This window comes from Sander lucioperca, chromosome 9, assembly GCF_008315115.2.
Source record: "Sander lucioperca isolate FBNREF2018 chromosome 9, SLUC_FBN_1.2, whole genome shotgun sequence".
Taxonomy (NCBI): Eukaryota; Metazoa; Chordata; class Actinopteri; order Perciformes; family Percidae; genus Sander; species Sander lucioperca.
In genome coordinates this window covers 11875049-11894491 of record NC_050181.1, presented here as the reverse complement: position 1 = coordinate 11894491, position 19443 = coordinate 11875049, and the positions used below count along the sequence as shown (strand labels likewise).

At 41.0% G+C, this 19443-nt stretch overlaps 1 protein-coding gene across 4 annotated transcripts in view; it reads left to right on the top strand.

Annotated features, from left to right (window-relative positions):
- The window catches only part of pbx1a (pre-B-cell leukemia homeobox 1a), a 48361-nt gene that overhangs the window by 26287 nt on the left and 2631 nt on the right, over positions 1 to 19443 (top strand). The window contains exons 3-9 of one of the 4 annotated variants that reach the window (XM_031294242.2): positions 11151 to 11395; positions 11832 to 11888; positions 13246 to 13436; positions 13798 to 13933; positions 14874 to 15033; positions 15926 to 16038; positions 17265 to 17354. In XM_031294242.2, coding sequence (XP_031150102.1) covers positions 11151 to 11395; positions 11832 to 11888; positions 13246 to 13436; positions 13798 to 13933; positions 14874 to 15033; positions 15926 to 16038; positions 17265 to 17354 — 992 coding nt within the window. The remainder of the gene's footprint in view (positions 1 to 11150; positions 11396 to 11831; positions 11889 to 13245; positions 13437 to 13797; positions 13934 to 14873; positions 15034 to 15925; positions 16039 to 17264; positions 17355 to 19443) is intronic. The other 3 variants (XM_031294244.2, XM_031294243.2, XM_031294245.2) reach the window with 3 other exon arrangements.

Sequence of the window (19443 nt, the reverse complement as noted above, 5' to 3'; positions counted from 1 at the left end):
TCAGAGTTCAGTGTTGTTGGCCCTACGTTTGGTTGGCTCTTGACTCTTTCAGCAGCATCGAGTTTTGTGTTTAAAAGTCCAAAGACTTAATGTGATGACTACATGTGTGGTGTGCTTTGGCAGATGACAGTTCCCTTATCACCCGTCCCTTTCAGACCGACACAGTGACCCGGGTTAAACCCACATTGGTCTGAATGGGTCAAGTACTTTTGTGAAATAAAATCAAGTGCTAGTAAACAGTGATGACAATGACTTTACTGTCTGTAAAAGAAGCATGAACAAAATGGGTGAAACGTTGGTTGAACTATGTATTCAGTAGTCCCACATCTCTCATATTTGAATGGGATATTAGTGTTTCTGGCGTATGCTGCTGATGCCACAGGGCTGTCTGCATAGCATAGCAGTATGCTGCGTTACAAAGAGTAGCGTTGTCGTTATTTTTTTAAATCAAACTTCAGCTTTTAGGGCATAAAATGCTGCTTTTATTCCCGACGGATGACTCGATATGCTTTTCATGTAAATGACGTCTAGCACTTTCATGCTGGTGTTTGCATTAATGCATTAATTCCTCAGGACTATATGCTTTTTTTTAGCTGGAGGCAAAATGACACATTTTCATCAAAAGCACACTCCCCCGCTTATAGTTCCACTCCACTCAGACATACACACGCACGCACACACACATGATTGACAGCAGGAGCTCCCCCGACCCAGTATTCTGCTACAGTGGGATGATCCCAAAGGCCTGTGATTAATGACTCGGTTTTATCCGCTAGTGGTGTGGTAGGCCTGCCAGCCAGGCCACTTAGACTGCCTGGATCACTACCTCTGCTGTAAACACACACTTTCTCCTTTTCTCTCTCTCTCTGCCTCTATGTTTCTCTATGTCTCTCTCTCTGCCTACAGGCATTGCATTGTCACATTCATTGTTACAGCTCTAAACCTTTGTCCCAAGTTGACCCGCTTTAACACACACACACACACACAGCAACACGCATGCATTCATACAGCATCACCATGAACTTTTTGCTTTTGTCCTTACAAGTTCAGATGCTGCAGCTTCTCAAAGCAAACAGTCAAATTTAATTTGCATCATTTCTGCATTGGGACACTTTCAGTAGTGTTGACTGACCTATCATGCACAAGGAAGTACATTTATATGCTCTTAAGTGTCTTTTAAGTGCTCTATTTTGTTTATTCAAAATAATTTCTGGCACAGAGTTTTTATCCATAAGACACCATCACCTATCTAGTACACCAAGCAGGTTATAAAGTGAATGTTAAGAAAGAAACCAAGAAATATCTTTGAGTATGAATTGGAGCTGGTCTCACACACGGACTCAGGACAGTGATCCTTCACATTGTTTTTCTCTTCTGACAGCTAGGGGCAGATTAAGTATCACCAGTCTTTTCAGCCCGAGGCCTTGGCCAAACAGTAAACCTCACAGGGATTTCTTTAGCTGTGACAGCGTCCAGGCAAACTGCACACGCAGCAAAACAAAGCCGGTGACTTAGTCTGCCTTGATGGGAAGCTCCCTGATAAATGCGGAGAGAGACTATATTTCCTGCTGGAGCAAATCTCTCAAGTGTAACAATATTAATGGGCCCTCAAAGCCTATCTAACATTTGGATGGCATCGGTCCACCTGCCAGATTTTATACTGGAACTTTGTGTTGAAGTTAGGGGCACTTTTGCACTTTTGTATTTGGATGACCAGTAGCTATGACTAGTGAATTTGTGAACTTGTTAAAAGAAATTGCAGTATTTCAACCATTTGCAAGTTGCAAGTTACTTGATTATTTGATTAATTATTTATTAATGATTAAGTAAAAACAGATCTTTATGTTGTGGACTAGACCAGAGCTGAAATTATTAGTCAATTGATTGATAAACTGATTGAAAGAAAATTAATCTGCTGCCACTTAAAGATTAATCGTTTTCTTTAAGAACGTGCCAATATTTGCTGGTTCCAGCTTCTCAGTTGTGAGGATTTTGATACTTTTCTGTGTCATATATGATAATTAACTTAATACAATCTTTGTGTTTTGGACTTTGGGTTGGATAAAACAAGCTATTTAATGCATCACATTGAAATTATAATTAGCATTGTTTGCTATTTTCTGACATTTTATAGACAAAATAAATCAGTTGCTTGAGTCTACAGAATTCACAGATTGATCAATAATGGAAATAATTGTTAGCTGCAGCCCTGGACTAAACAGTGAACTGAATCAAACAAAATATTGTGGTATCAATAATTCAAAAATGTTCATGAGATTTCAATCTCTCAGTCATTCTGTAAAACTGTATGCTGATATTTTTAGCTTTTCCATGGTTTGTCATGGGACAACAAAAGTGTCCTTTGTAGTTTTGTTAGTGTGTGATCTGAACTTGTGGAAAGCTTCAGGGTTTCTGCTGTATGATAGCCATGAGGGAAGCTAAAAAGTGTTCCAGCTATCTAACTCATACAATCTTTGACTTGAGCCCTATTCGCACGGGACTAGTATTACCAGGGGACCTCATGTGATTTAGAAATTACTGTACTTATTGTACTTGTCCTTTGTAAATAGGGCTTTAGTCTCCAAAGTATAGGAATTCAAGCCAAAAGCATTACAGTACAGGGACGGCCACAACTGACTTTACCTGTCATTTCATATTACTCATCTGGAAAGATATGTACTTCCTGATATACTTGACCTGAGATGCACATATACTGTGTATACGTAGGTGCTCAGTTTGGATCATATCTATATATAGAAAAGACAATCGGATCATATCTATTTACAGAAGAAGCATTGGCATATGGCTAACAGCATTATCATGTCATTCAAAGCACTCAGTGACCACTTGTGCTTTATGGAGAGGACCATTGTCATCATGGAAGCCATTGCTCCCACTGGAAATAAAATGCATCATGGGATAATCTAAGTAACCACTCAGAATCTTTTTTAATAGTAGACTCTAGTACAGACTGAACTGTGTGACTCTAAATGGACTCTGTACAGGATAATAATAATAATAATAATAATAATAATAATGAAGCAGCACCAAGTGTGTTTCTCCTCTTTGTATTCTATCCTGTACATAGTGGGTGTCATTTTGTTCTTCCACAAAAGCAAACTGCGAGTGAGGTTTGCTATCTAGCGACGTTGTGTTAAATGCATGTTCACATGTTGTCGAGTTAAGCCGAGCACAGCGAAGCAGAACCACCGGCACTATTGTCTATGAGCGGCCATATGGTGGGTGTCCTTGCGTGGTAGCTTAAGGGAGCCTTTCTCCCTGAGATGAAACCACTTTGTTCAGAAATGAACCTCCTCTCTCAGCACTCCGTGTTCATCAGACCCTGCCCCATCAGGCACCTCTGAGATCACACAGGTCCCAGCAGACGGCCTGGAGCAGGGATGGCAACCCGGACATCCCAGGTAGACCTAAACAATCTCTGTCACGTGGTCTCTGCTTCTCCCCCTTGTCAAAAAGCCCACCACTACTTGTCTAGCCCTGCTCCATGCCTCCAGATGTGGCTTAATTTACTGCGACTCTGCTAATTGCTGTAATTAAGGATTAATTACTGTTAATTACCTTCGCATAAACTCATCAACAGTCAAAGAGCGGAGCCTTATGAAATGTGCCATGCACAGGAACACACACCACGGGGACTTGAAGAGGATTGTGTTACTGGACCTCTTGTTTTATGTCTTGTCCTGGTGCATAGGGAGGGCTTGTAGGGCAACAGTTAGGGCAGGATGCTAACTGTCATGGACCATCTCCTCCTGGCTCCGAACGCTTCACACGTCACCTCCTCACCAACTGTTGCGGAGGACAGCATCACTATGCTGGCTGTTATTTGATCAGAGGCTGCCATTTATTTGCTGACAAATTTGATGCATTAAGGAAATCTTGGTGAGATTATCAATAGTAATTTGTGATATTTACAAAGCGTTTTCATAACATATAGACAAAATACTACTAATATTAGCCTCCCTAACTATGGGCTGGGTATCGAACCGCAACACTTGTTAAGTGACTGAAATGTGTCCATAGAATCTATAAAACTGTCAAGAATAGAACATTTGCATTAAATGCCTTTTCTTAGTCTTGTTTACTTATTCTTTCATCATATATGTTGGTATTGTTATCAGAACCGAAACTCAGAAAATGATATTGCCACTTGTATCAAGACACTTGAAACAAGTGGCGTCATGGTGGCCTATAGGGCTCTAAGGGCCTGGTCAGTCTTTAATGACGTGTTGTCCCATCATGTCAGAAGGCAAAAGTGTCTATAGCTGTTCCGAACAGCCACAATAAAAGGCAGAGTGAAAAGCTGGCCTTCATACAGAGTAAAAGTGACATTTATAGTCGTGTAAATAATAAAATAAGAGGGAAAAGTAGCCAATGGTTGCGTGAAGTGGGTGTGTATGTCAGATTGTCGGTTTCGGAAAGTTACAGAAAGTGTCGGAGTTTCCAGAGCTGTTTCTCCATCCGACAAGCAGTTCTGGTGAGGCATACTGGCCCCTCAAGATGCTGACCATGAAGTTACACAAGTCCTCCAATATAATTGTTATTTATTAATTAGTTTGTCCAAGCTCTCTAGAACAAAACATAGAGACTTTTTCTGACTCTTTATTGGCAGGGTGACATCATTTGCCCTCCAGAACAGTTACAAATCCTTAATGAAATGGGAATATCAAATAAAATAAGTACTAAGTGTTCAGGTTACAAAAACATCACAGTCTTGGTTAAAATGACTACTTCGCTGAGGTTAGTGGAACTTTGTTTGTCTATAAAAAAAAACCAGAAACAAACAGCAGTCTCCTATTAGAGCATGCTGTTTTGTTGACCCATCCATTCCCCCCGACCTTCTCTGTACACACACTTGGTCGCTCTGTACCAACGTCAATTGATTTCCTCCTTTGCTCCTGTCATAATTACTGTAGCCGATAGAGGGCTTTATCACTTGAATGTAAACCTATGTTGTTTTGGGGCACTTTCTGAAATGACTCATGCTGTCGCTCCTCTTGGGAGGACAGTCTTGAGTGGCAACGTCCCAGGTTCATATTCGGGCAGCCTTTATTGTCTAAAAAAACATAAGAAGCCCTGTAAAAGCTTTTACAAAACTTTAGTGTGACCAGTTATTTATACTTTGTATTTTCCTGTGCATGGTCCTCTCTCCATAGATGTCTTTGTCTCTCTGCTTAAGGGCCGACTGTGCAGCTCACTGCTCCACAAGCTTGTGACTTCTCCTCAGTTATTCAGCCACCGTGGTTTCCAGTGCAGCCTGGAGCTGTTAGGCTGCATAGGCTGAGCATGAGTTTGACTCAGTCAAGAAGATATATATTTTAAGACACCTTAAGAAAGACTGACAGCCAGGGGGCTAATGTATTGCCTATTTTGAATAATGAATTATTTTAATGAAGGCTTTTAAATGTGGGTGCTCTGCGTTGGTGGCAGGGCGGTGCTCTGAATGGTCTCCTTTGGCGCTGGCTGCCTCATTATCAGGCCAGCCCCTCAGGCCTCAAACTGGCCTGCTTAAGCCTCAGATGATGACAATAATTATCGTTATTAGGAGTAGCTGCAGGGGTAACTTGTTCTGGAAAACACCAAGCTGAGTTCTTGCCTCGCTTGCTGCCGCCACCACTGCCGCATGAGAAACTACCGATCGCCAGTGGAGAAAGCCAGAGAGGGAAAGAGACAGTGGGAGAGGAGAACGAAAAGGAGGGGATGAGGGGAGCGGCCACCAAATCCGCCTAATGTGACGCCTGTCAGCTCGTCTCCCACCAGCTGTCACCTCCCAAATGCACTGGGGTTCATTTTTTTAATTGACACCTCGCTTTCCTATTCCATTTCTATTTTTCGCCTTTCATTTTCCCTCCATCACTCTCTTCCCTCCTTGCCTGTACCATCCACATCTCCTCGTCTCAGGCCTGTCCCTCCAGTATTTCTTTGGTGTTTTTCCTTGTCCTTGGTATCCCCCATCCCCCCCACCCAGTGTCAGATACAAGACCCCAGCTCTGCCGCCTTTCTGCACATGATACTCGGGATGGCGGATAAAACATAAAGCTGTTTTAGAGGTACTTTATGACTATGCCCTTGTGTACTGAGGGTATACAGCTTCCCATTATCTGGTGATGGAGAGAACATTTTGGGTCTGAGAAAGTTTCCCATGAGTTTAATGGAAACACCACAAATCTAGCTTTCAGCTTACACTACAGAACATTTTAAGACTATTTAAACAACACAATATTTAGATTATAACAATAGTTTCCTTTGTAGGCCTTTCTTTATAACAGCCCAAATTCAATTCAGTAGAAATCACCACATATAGTACAGTAAATTGGATATAATGTCAGTAATGATAATAACGATGCTTAGCACTGTAGTTTACCTCTACTTTGTGAGGCAGTATATGAAATATGGCACAATGCTGTGTTTTATGATGATTGCTGTATTGGTTGGGCTGGGTTTCAAATCTCCATACCTTTTTGGTACCAACTGAAATTTTTGTTGGACAAAGTATTGACATAAATTCTTACTTTAGCCGATTTTAGACTATTTTATTTAGGCAAAGTCCTTGTTTGGCTGCTTGTGTTTGGTTTGGACAACATTTTGAGGGTGAATACTGACTTTACACATCGACTGTTTGCAGATCTTTGGTGCGTACTATTTGCATGTGAATAAAGTTGTTTAAAGCCTTTTGTGGCTCCAGAGGGAGCATGTGATAAGTCTGATAAATTGCTTGACTCAAGTGATGTCACTTGAGTATAGCAGCACACTTGAGTACACAGCAGGTTACAAAGGTCTCACTTCTTTCTAACTCCACACCACCAGATGATTGGGGCTGAAGACTACAAGTTTGAAAATCTGCTGATGTGGAGTTAGAAAGAAGTGAGACCTCTATAGCATGCTCCTTATATCTGTTTGAGGATCAAGGCTATATTAGCCGCTGCTAGCATAACACACCCACATTTCCAAAAGAACTATCACTGTTCAAGTTGCATTGTGGGTAATGTAGGCACCAGGTCTTGACAAGGAAGGAAAAGGTATGGAATACAAAAGACGATCTCTCTGGTTCTGCTGCACCGATTTTGATCCTTTTTGTTTTTAACTGTCCATCATGAGTCCAACAATATTACAAGAGTGTAATGCTAAGTTGGTGGGGCACTCTTTTAACAGCTTCCCATTTTCTGGCATTAAAGAAAACATTTTGGGCCTTTTCCTTGAGTTCATGGATACATCACAGATCTAGCTTTCAGCTACGGTTACACAAAAGAACATTTTACAATATTTAGATTCATATTTAGATTACAGCAATTGTTTTCATGGCATAAACTTTATTGTGAGGTAGGATTAGTAATTCTCTAACTATTGTCCTTATTTATTAAAGCCCAGATTTAATTCAGTAGAAATTACCACATATACAGTAAATTAGATGTAATGTAGCATAATATTAATTTAGTGTTCTAAGTAATGATAATAGCATTGCTTAGCACAGTAGTTTACCTCTGGTGTGTGGGTCATTGAAATAATGCGTCTTATGAAGACTGCTTTATTGGGCTTGCATCAAATGTAGATGAGAGCAGGATGCTGAACTCCTTCAAGGAGCGGGGAGGGGAGGATTTGTATTAGTGATACTTGTCATGTCTGCTGTAAATCATGCTGCTTTTTCTCAGGTTCCTAGGTTGTTTTTGTTTTGTCTCAGAATGCTGTGTGGCAGGGATGAATGGTGGTGATGTTACATTATCATGTGGCTGTCGCTTTCACTCCTGCTGACTGGTCTGTGACAGGCCCACACACACACACACACACACACACACACACACACAGTTGTGTCAGGAGCAGGCCTGAGTTATTAACTGCTGAAACCCTAGATGACGTGTGCCCACACAATCAATACAGAGCACAGCCAATGCCTGCCCCTCTCTGGGGTCATGTGATGTGGACAAGTGCAAGGCAAAGAAGGACACACACACACACACACACACATACACACACACACACACACACACACATATACACACACACACACACACACACACACACACACACACACACATACACACACACACATGCACACACATATATACACTTATACACTACAGTGCTGCAGAGTGTATTGCATTACTGTATTGATGGGAAATGGATCCAGTCCAGCGTTGGCTGCTAGCTGCCAGTCAGAGGCAAGAAGGGTAAACTTTCATCATGGCTGTCAGGGACATTGCTGCTGCCTTGTTTGACCGTAAATCTTCCTAATTGTGACAGAATACTTCAACATCATTAATTAAACATGTTTTCATTTAAATAGACTCGCAGGGCGCCAGGCTGGGTGCTCAGGGTCGTCTGCCAATGTGCATAGCTGTGTATTTTCCCTCTGTGTGTGCTTACAGTCGTGCACAAAGTGTATGTTTGTGTTGTGTGTTTGCGTGTGTGTATGTGTGTGCACCTTGATTCCCCCTGTATGAGTGGGTGGCTTAATCGTCATGTTTATTTACACTCCTGTTGTCTGCAAACAGCAGGCAGTGTGGCGATGGGTATGAGCCAGCCCTTAAGGAAGTAAAACAGCAGAAATTAATTTAGTCAATAACCAAAACAAAGGCTTATTCTTAGAATTCCATTCATTATTCAGGAAACGGCTCAGGAATTGTTTATGATACGTATTCATTTTTTATGCCTTGGCTTTTTTGAGTTTAGTGCCCCACATCTCAGGGAAGGAATTATACAAGAGCATTCACAAAGAGAGGAGGAAGGAGGGAGGGGGGTAGGAAGCGACAGAGAGGGGGAATTGTGTCCTCCCATTGTTCAATTAAGTCTGTCAGTAATGATCAAGATGAGATGATGGCCATCTTCCTTTTATAGATACTAATCTGTGACTGTCCATGGAATAAGGGAATCACTGAGCAGTATGGACTCCATGCCTTTGTTGCTAATAGACTAGAAAGTGTGTATAAAAAGTGTAATATTACAAGTGTTGGGAGCATGTGATGTATTGTAATAGAGGGCCCTTCTCTCTGTCAGGTGATTATGTTAATGCATAGTCCATGGTTGCAGAGTTCACAACAAGCACTCTGACTGGCATTGAGGTCTAATCGATTTCATTGCTATTACTAAAGAGAAATAAATAAAGCTGATAGCTGTGGTTAGGGTAATTATGCCACAGCACAGTGAATTGTTTGATTTTCCTTATTAATTGTATTTATTTAATCCATTTCATGCTTTTAGTTGTGCACTCAGGGACTTGGAGGGAATTAATAAATCACTCTTAGGCTCATTAGATTCCCCCTCTGGTTGGGATGTGCCACTATTTTGTCAGAATTAAATTGGCGAGTGTTATAATTTCCCGCTGGTGTGATTCACAAGAAAAATGTCCACATATTCATCTACCAGCACATGTGCACATGCGCTCCCACTCAGACACACACACACACACCCGTCTGCTCCCCATCTGAACTCCTGACCTTTTCCAGCCGTCTGATAGCCATTGACATTTGCCTCTTGAGCTGAGCTTGCTCACGTGTTGGAGCTGATGGGAATGGATGATGTTATTGCTGGAGGAGGAAAAGAGAGGGAAGGAAAGGGGAGGTGGGGGAGGTTGAAAAGAGGAGGACCAGGGTAGACAAGCTGCCAATGCGGCCCCGGGAATCCATCTGGACCCCCTGCTCACCGGAAAGGTCACAGGGCGACTCAACCTTACATCCTCATTACAAAAAAGCCATCGCTGTGACTGTGGGCTACAATATGGCTTTACTGCTCTGTCACACAACCTGTCATTTACCCTCACTGTCTACAGTCATCATGGAAGAGACATACAGGGGTGTAGTATTGGATCGTCCTCCTGAAACATTTTGATAGATGCGTGGATTAAACTGTGTATGAAAAATGTTGTGACAGCGTGAGCTTTGTCTTTGTCCTTGAAGACAGTGGATGGAATGGAGGGCTGCACCTGGTCGGCTGTTTTCAGCACCTCGGAGAAAAGCAGGCGCACTGCTGCTTTACCAAGGGAGCCTTCTGGTGGCAGGAAAAGGCAGGGCAGTGCAGCTAATCTCTAAATAACAATTCCTGTCTTTTTTGTACTCTAGAATACAGTTAAAATAGCATTATTCAAATAGTTTTGAGCCTGCGTCACTTTTTTTTTAATATCTGGGTATTAGGTGTGGATGAGTGCAAGACTGCATTTGTTCATGTGTACATTACATGCGCATGTTGTTTGTGCATGTCTGTCTCAGCAGTCATGTCTTTGTTTTGTTAATAATTTACTCTCCACACCATGGGAGCTGAGTGTCAGTTGAGAGTGCCTGTAAGTGTGTGAATACGTGTAGGTTCAACCCCCCCAGACAAGTGTTTAAACAGACGTCAGTGTCAGTTGTAAAAGCATCTTTAAGTCTTGCTAATTGAAGATTACAGCACTATGAATACTGCACTGGTTTTCCAGGTGTTAGAATGGTAATTTAGTAGTTATTTGTATGATCCAAAATACTGCACATCCAGTTTGATGTTGATATGAGAATTTTTTTTCTCAAGGTTAATGCCAGAGTGGTAAAATAATTGACTTTAATGATCACAAATAAAAGGATAGTGAATTCTGAACCTTTTATCTTTACTATCTTTACTTTTTCCATATGGTAGTAGTAGTAGTCACATTTTCAATTTGCATATCTTCATCTGATGTTCATTCATTTAGCTCAAATTATGTGTTCTGCTTAACTGTTTTTTTTTTTAGCTATGTGTCTTTGCTTTAATATACTGTGTCTAACATTTGATATTACTTAGTTTTTTCTGTTTAGATAGTATCTGACAAGATAATAAAGCTATCAGCCAGAAACTTACCATAGCCGGAGCATAAGGAGAGCAAAAAAGATAAACTCTGGTGGAAGGCTGTGTTAATTTATTATTTTTTTTAAATGAAATGATAGTCAGAATCGATGAAATGATAGTTTTATGGTCCTGCCTAGCTGCCTGCCTCTGTGAGGCTGCAGGGTTTTATGGCACAGACTTGAACTGTTAAATCGATGGCCATATTTCAAAGAGTTCACTCAGTAGGCTGGAGTTAAGACTCAGTCCTAATTCTTTTACCTTGCTACTCAGTCATTTTGAACATCCATGTAAATAGGACTGTTTAGTGTTATTGTCTTTATGTCATCGTCTCCTGTCCTCCACAGTGCTCAGTATCCGTGGCGCCCAGGAGGAAGAGCCCCCAGATCCTCAGCTGATGCGACTGGACAACATGCTGCTGGCGGAGGGCGTGGCCGGGCCGGAAAAAGGTGGCGGGTCGGCAGCTGCTGCAGCCGCTGCAGCCGCCACTGGCGGCATCGGTGCCGACAACTCAGCAGAACACTCCGACTACCGTGCCAAGCTGTCTCAGATCCGACAAATTTACCACACAGAGCTGGAGAAATATGAACAGGTGGGCGGAAGAGTATTTTCTCAGCTGCTATTTTTCTGCTGCTATTTAGCTTCTTGTAACACATATTCATATTGGCATGTAAGTGTTTTATCAGTAAATACAACAGTACATTGGTGGGATTCCCATGTGCCACACATGGAATGTGGATGTTAGACTTCATTCACCTGCTAAGCCTTAATTTAACCCCCCATAATAAGAATGAGCCAAATGTTACGTTCCCTTCACAGTGCATACCTGGGGGAATCCCTTGTTGTACCTCAGTGTTTTGACTCCACCTTTTTTTTTAGCACTAGTCTTTTTCATTGTTTCATGACAGAAAGTTCATATCAATGTTCTCTCTTCTTCCAAAATCCTTCCACTACTCAGGTGGCAACTATAGGATGTGTTGTAATTTAAAATTTCTCTTTTCTGTTTAAATGTGCAACTACTGAAAAAGTTGGACATCGTCCCGACTGGTGGTGGATATGGACAGAGGCAAAACTTTAAAAAAAATGTCAGTGATTTTAATCTTTATAATATGTTACATTGTTGACATGCACAAATATGTGGCTTGACATAATTCAATTGCAAACATGTTTACTGTCTTCTTGATGGGGACAAAGGATGTAGTGGTGAAACATTGCACAGATTCACGCCACTTCCAGGGGCAATGTTCAATAGCTTTCCTGACCTCTCCCTGCTGAGACAAGCAAGCAAAAAGAACATTTTCTTTCCTGGGATAACAAAAATGAAATGCAATAAAAACAATGAGGAATTGAGACTTTATCCTTTTTATATGGAATTTACATGTTCTCCCTCAAGTTCCTGTGTTTCCTTATATAGTGAAAAAAACATGCAGCTGATATAAATTGAGGACTCTAAATTGCCCAGAGTTAAACAAGTGAGTGAATACTGTGTTGTGTCCAAGTCTTTTTCATTGTCCTTTGTCCAATGCATGCTGGAAAAAGCTGTGAACCTAAACAGGAATAAGTTGCTATAAATGATGGATGAGATATTTTCCTGAGAATGTTTAAGTTAAATGCTCTTGAAATCAGCTCTCACAGGCCAACTCATGACAAGCCAAGCTTTCAGAGATGTTATCTTCAGCAGGCAAGCAGCCATTATATCAGTCACACACCAGCTCTTTTCCAAAGACTGTAACATCTTGTCATTTTCTCGGAAGTCAAAGTGTCCTGGGTTTGTCATCTTCTCCGAGTAAGGCTAGTCATCGCTAACTGTCACAGTCAATACACACCTGAGCATTTTTGTGTCACCACGCTACGTACACCTCGCGCGAGTATGAGTGAGTAGTGTCTGCCGTGTGTGTGCAAGCAGAACGGCTGCTCGATGCATCACTTTGACTGACGTAACCCTGGTGTTGACAAGCAACAGACACCTTGACTCTGAATGCAGTCATATCCAGTGACTGATTCAGACAGAGAGAGAACAAGGTAGACTGAAAGATGGAGTAAAAAGAGAGGGAGACAGTTTAAATCTCTTGAACGTTAGCGGGACTGAAAGCCTGCTGTCATTTTAAATTTCTCTTCACTTGTCACATTTTCTCTTCCAGAGAAGAGAAGTCTTTTTAATATTCAGAGCACTGCGAGTCTCGCTGCCTCCACCGTATGACTCCACTGCTACATTTGTTTGCCGTAAAACATCACACTGTGTCTGCTGCTTTAATTTAGACTATTCTTATTACCTCTAACGCTGCTGCTGTTATACTGTCAGAAGTGCTTCTGCAAGGCCAAGACCTACCAGTGAAGGTGCAGCCTCTCCAGAATCCAATTTCACCCTTTTGTTCTGTGTGAAGCTGTTGAGCCTCCATGATAGTTCTTCTTTTTATGAACCCTGTCTGTCTGTGCATCCAGGCGTGCAATGAGTTCACCACCCATGTGATGAACCTGCTGAGGGAGCAGTCTCGCACACGACCCATCTCGCCCAAAGAGATCGAGCGCATGGTCAGCATCATCCACCGCAAGTTCAGCTCCATCCAGATGCAGCTGAAACAGAGCACCTGCGAGGCCGTCATGATCCTGCGCTCACGCTTCCTTGATGCCAGGTCTGTGTGTGCCCATTTGGTCGACAAAATGTATCAAAACTTTCCTTTAGTTCTCATACTCCAAAATGTATTTTTTTTTTTTTTTTTTTTTTTTTTTAAAGGTTTATGTATTTTTGTTGCCATGTGATTCTGTTACCTGGATTTGTTTTGCTATCCCTTTGGTTCTTTTTTTCTAAATGCCTTTTAACTAGCTTTTAATTATTCAAGTTTCAGCACTGTTCAGATAAACTAAACTATCCTGGTAAATTAAGGTGCAAATGAAGAATGATTATATTTGTTTAACAAGTTTTTTTTTTATTAATTTTTTTTTTTATATATATATATAAATCTCTACTCTGTTTCCTTTTTGCCGGCTGTCCAGACGAAAGAGGAGGAACTTCAACAAACAGGCGACAGAGATCCTAAACGAGTACTTTTACTCCCACCTCAGTAACCCCTATCCCAGCGAGGAGGCCAAAGAAGAGCTGGCCAAGAAATGCAGCATCACAGTCTCACAGGTAACCAGATGAAACTAAGCGATCTACTTAGATTGTGAGGTCAATCGTTTGGTCAAACATCATCAAAATCAGTGGCACTCTGTGCCCTCAAGCTAGGCCTTGCCAGATTTGAGATTTTACTTTGATTGGGGGTCAATTAGTAAAACACAAATCAACATTGCTGTTAGCTGAGTTTTACAAGAAATGCAATCTTGACATTATTTTAGGTTATAATGACATTTAGGGTTAACAATGCTGGGGTTATGGCCAGTTGAAGTGTTTTTAACAATAGACAGGTAGATTGATACTAAATACAATGACTGAAGGAAATCACAACTTATAATAACTTGATACCAAACATTTGTGTATGCTTTATGTGCCAACAATGGCCGACTTTTTTTGCACGTATTTTATGAATGGTATTTTTTTTTTTTTACTTTTTCAATTCATCCTTGTTTTTGCATGCTCAGCTTGGGTTCTGTCCAAGGCAAGCAGCAGTTTATGTTTGTGTATATATATATATATATATATATATATATAGGTTGATGGAAAACAGTACTATGAGAATAATATAGTATATAATATAGTATATAGTGAGAATAATATAGTAATATTTCCCCATAGATCTGATCTTTATACTTTATTATTTAAAAAAACAATTTTCATGTTGGTGTTGTGTTTTGCATTTTGAAGGGGCCAGACTTACCAAGGCAATGATGATCAGCAATGTGTAGTGCAAGTCCAATTATGTCATAGCAGCCATGAGGGCTGGTGCTAAAAAGGTGGTGTGCTACTGGTGCAGGAAACATAATCCATGCTTAGGTATTGAGTATTAATATTCAACACTGCAATTAATGTTACCAAATTGTATTCCTTTGACTTGCATTGGTTTGTTTGCATAGATATCCGCTTACATGTGTTTTAACTCAGCGACTGCATCTTGTCATTGCTATTGTGTCAGGTATCAAACTGGTTTGGGAACAAGAGAATCCGATACAAGAAAAACATTGGCAAGTTCCAAGAAGAGGCCAACATGTACGCAGCACGGACTGCAGTCAGTGCAACCAGTGTGTCTGCTCACGGCAGCCAGGCAAACTCCCCATCAACTCCCAATTCAGCAGGTGAGCTCTACAGTTATATCTGAGCAGATACAGATAGACGCACAAGATAGAGCACAGTAATGTTCTCTTACCTGAGCCTCAACTCAAGAATTCAGTCTCTGGTGCTTTTTCATGCAGACTGACAGAAGCCCCCTCTTCTCCTTAACTAACCCAGTAATATAATGTGGCATTCTCGCTCTTCTCGTTCCATTTTTTCTCTTTCTTCTGTGCCTTTGCCGTCTGCCTCTCTCACTCATTTTCTCTCTCTCACTCTCTCCGTCTCTGTTATTGACCTCTTGGTCTTGTGGACGTTAATTTATCCTGCCTCTTGTCCGGTTGACCCTGTGCATGCCATTAAGCTGCTCAGAGGGCAAGCGGAGTCTTTTGTCATATAGAGACTTCGCAACTGTATTGGATTAGGACCGGGTGTTGAAATCAAGTTACACGATGGTCTCTTTACATCTGGGGAGCTGGGTTCCATTAAAGGACGAAGACGATTCTTTGGGTCTTCCTGCAAATCAATTATTACTTCCTTAATGAAACACTAGCATCATGGACATTTACCAACAATATAATCCATAAGGCTTGTTTTAACTGGACTTAAACAGTTTTATGATGATTATCTGTCTCATGGTTCTTGCTGGTTGATTTTTCCTTGTAAATGATGGTTCAGTGATATTTTAATTTGCACATACTGCATCTGTAGCGTGCATGTTTGTAGAAAAAAGCCTTTTTCACGATGCCTGCTGCCCTCCCAAACTAACCCACTTAATGCACTTTTGCTTATGCATGATCCTTTTAACTCCTTTTTTCTGTTCCTTTCTTCTTCCCTGTTACCTATTTCTCTCTCTTCTCTTTTCTTTGTCCTACTCTCTTGTACTCTTTCTTCTTCTCTGCCTCTATGTATTCTCAGGTTCTGCTGGCTCTTTTAACATGTCAAACTCCGGAGACTTGTTCATGAGTGTGCAGTCCCTCAATGGGGACTCGTACCAAGGGGGGCAGGTTGGGGCCAACATACAATCCCAGGTAGGCACTTCTCCAAGCTTAGAGACCGAAAGCTGACAAACTCTTGAGATTGCATATAAAATGTCCAGTCTGGAAGTGCAGATGCCCACAATAACCTGACCTACACAGTGAAACAAAGGTTACACTTAGCCCAAAGCTTTACATTAATGTAGAAGCCATTGTCAACCCACAGTTGAGTAGACGACTGCAGACAGTTTTGGAAACGGTGCAACACTCATCAGCGCTCCTGACAAGAGTTCACATAGCCACTGGTGCACTTGAGCTCCCTGACCTTGCCCCAGTGGACAGTGATGACCAGCACAGTCTTCCTGAGTGTTACAACTCTCACCGTAGATTAAGGAATCACCACCCGTGGTGATATTCTCATTTGGTTACAGTGCTTTTGGCATCATTTCTCTATCCCTCCATCCCCCCTTTTCTATTCAGATCAGCTCTCCAAATGCTTTGGGTTGTTCATGAATATGCAAATCGGGCGGCCCTTATAAGAGCTAAAGAGGTCTTCAGGGTTGGCCTTTTAATTATTGAAACTCATGTTCCTTTAAAAGGTTTTTTTGTTGAAAAATGTCAGAATAGCTTCGCTCTTAGGGCTGTACAATTAAAAGAACGCAAAAAAGAGAAAGTACAATTTTGACCTGCTGAGGAGAGTAGTTTTATTTGTTGTGAAATCCATATGGCAGGTGTGTTTTCATCCATAACCTGACAGGCAGCTTTGCCAAAAGCTACAAAGCAGCCTCCAGTGAATCTGTGAAGAACATGGAAATGGCGGTCTTCCCAAAAAAAACTTTATAACAAAAGGATGTAATATACACAGTAACACCATCTTTTTATTGGCAGCCACGATTAGTAAACATGTTTCAATGTGAAGATTTATCAGAGCATTTGTGTCATCAAAAAGCCTCTATGTCTGCATATACAGTGAGTAATAATGTAAGTAGTGTAGAAGAAAGTATTTTTAAAATCTGGTTTTGATGTATTATTTAACCACAACTACGAATGCATTAATAATTAGTTACTTCTTGTCATTATCCTTGTTTTTTTGTCCTTTTGCAACTTCTGTTATCAAGCTTGTAATAGCAGCCAAATCGTTCAGATTCACTGTTTGTAACCTTTTCCTGTTTATGGTACCCTTTTACTATCAGACTGACCTTTCCTTGTGCATGGCTGTCTTTGTTATCCAGAGCTTTTGTCTGACCAGGCCTTTTGTCTGTGTGTCCCCGCTGTTCCAGGTGGATACCCTTCGCCATGTTATCAGCCAGACCGGAGGATACAGTGACAGCCTCGCAGCCAGCCAGATGTACAGTCCACAGGGCATCAACGTAAGACCTGTAAACAATCTCCTTATGTCCGTTTTCTTTGCTGTCTTGCTTTGCAGTTGCAGGATGTGTATCATATTGTGTAATTCTGTGTGTACACTGGGATGCCACTTAGCAGAGTTTGCCGGGGTTGGGCTGTTGTCCAGCCAGTTGCCCCCCTGCTCCAGTCGTGCCCTAGGTGGCAGGCAATGAGGCAGCTAGCAGGCTGAGTAGCTGGACACACTCCTGGTCTGTCGGAGGATATTAGCGTTAGCGAGACACCTGCAGTCGACAGGAACAAGGACACAGGTGTCATCCTCCCTCCCAACGCTGCACTCATATTGGCACCATAGGACAAGTCATACCTCCCAAGACTGGCTTCACAAAAAAAAAAGTTCCCGGATGCTAATTCTTAAAATAACTCTTTAACTAGCCTGTCAAAGGCTAGGCCAGTTTTCTAGGTCCCCATGCTGGGCTGGGCAGGGCGGGACAGGCAACACTGGAGGCAGTGTGTTAGCATGAAGATCCATAGCGACAGGCTGCGCGGGGCTGAACAGAATCAATACGACAGTCACAGGGACAGAAAGAGCGGGGCTTTGGGCTAGCAGTCCAAGCACATTGGTCAGATCATTCATCCACAGGAACAGCAGCACTGACAGCCAAGCCTGCAACACCCCTCGTGCTAAAATAAGAACATGAATAAGAACATGAATGCATCAAGCCATAACAACATACATCAGACTCAATAGGTATTAAATACACTGTGTTAGTAACGGCAGACAAAATCTTCTTTTTATAAAAAGTGCTAATTAAACTAAATGTATTGAATTACCAACATTATGAAACTCTTGTGAATCTCTAGGCCCAGTATGTGTCACTGGAGTCAAATACCAAGTGAGCTTTAAAAAAAAAGCCTGGGTGTAAATCCCCTGCTCTGAAGGTATTTCCAGAATCCTTAAACTCTCGTCTTCATCTGTATGAAAAAATATTGCTCCATGAAAATGAATCCATAAAATATGCTTTTTCCTAATCCGAACAAAGATGGTAGCCAGAAATTCTATATGTTCTTGCTCAATTTGAACAAAATATGCTAAACCAAAATTAAAAAGGTTTATTATCAGTTATTATGTGATTTATTGATTTTTCTTTCCAATATTTTATATTTTCCATTCAAAATAGTGCCTTCACATTTTTTTATGTTTCACAAACAGATATGTAATTTTCAGCTACATATTAGAAAATACAGTTACAAAACTAAGGATAGCTACAACAACCAATGGCATATAACCAGAAGTTTAACCAATCAATGAGCACAGGTTTCTAAGTAGTCATGCTATAATAATCGGGACAAATGAATCAGAAATGAGCCACAACGAGGAATTAAAATATCATGCGGTGATGTATTAAAAAGAAAAAATTTGCATTTATTGTTATTAAACCATTTGTGACATTTCCAGCTGCATCATCCAGCCCAAGTAGAAATACCTATTTTAGAAGAAAAGAAAAACAATTATATTGGTGATAATGATAGAGGTCTCTTATAGTTCTTTTATGATAAATGCACTTTAAAAAAGAAATTGCAGTGTTTAAGTAAAGCTAGTGGATGAAGTGTTGGTGCTTGTATTTATTTAGCCCAGATGATATATTTTTTTTCTCTCTAAGATCTACTGACTGAGTTCCCATAGTTCACCTCTCCTTCTTTATCCTTGAACAGCAATTACACCCCTCAAATTGCTGGTGGGTGTTGTCTCTCTCAGAGACTGGAAATGTTTTTTTTTTCTCATTCTTTCTTTTTTCCCCTCTTGTTTCTGAATAAGATGACAGACAGTCTTAACGCAAAATAACAGGGTTTGGAAATAAGAGGCTGCCAAAGCACGTCCCCAGCTCTCACTAATAGCATGGAAATTGCAATTAATGTCCTTAATGGTCTTTAGTCAACCTTTTATCATGATTTGAGAAGGCCTCCATTTTAAAGAGCTCTTTTTTTATTGTGATGATTTATTCTTTTATCAACCATCTCAGGGGATATATGAAAGGTCTGCATATTCTGCGTTTCATCTCTTCTGTTTATCTCACATTATGTCAGCCATTTTCAGGGGAAAATGAGGGAAGT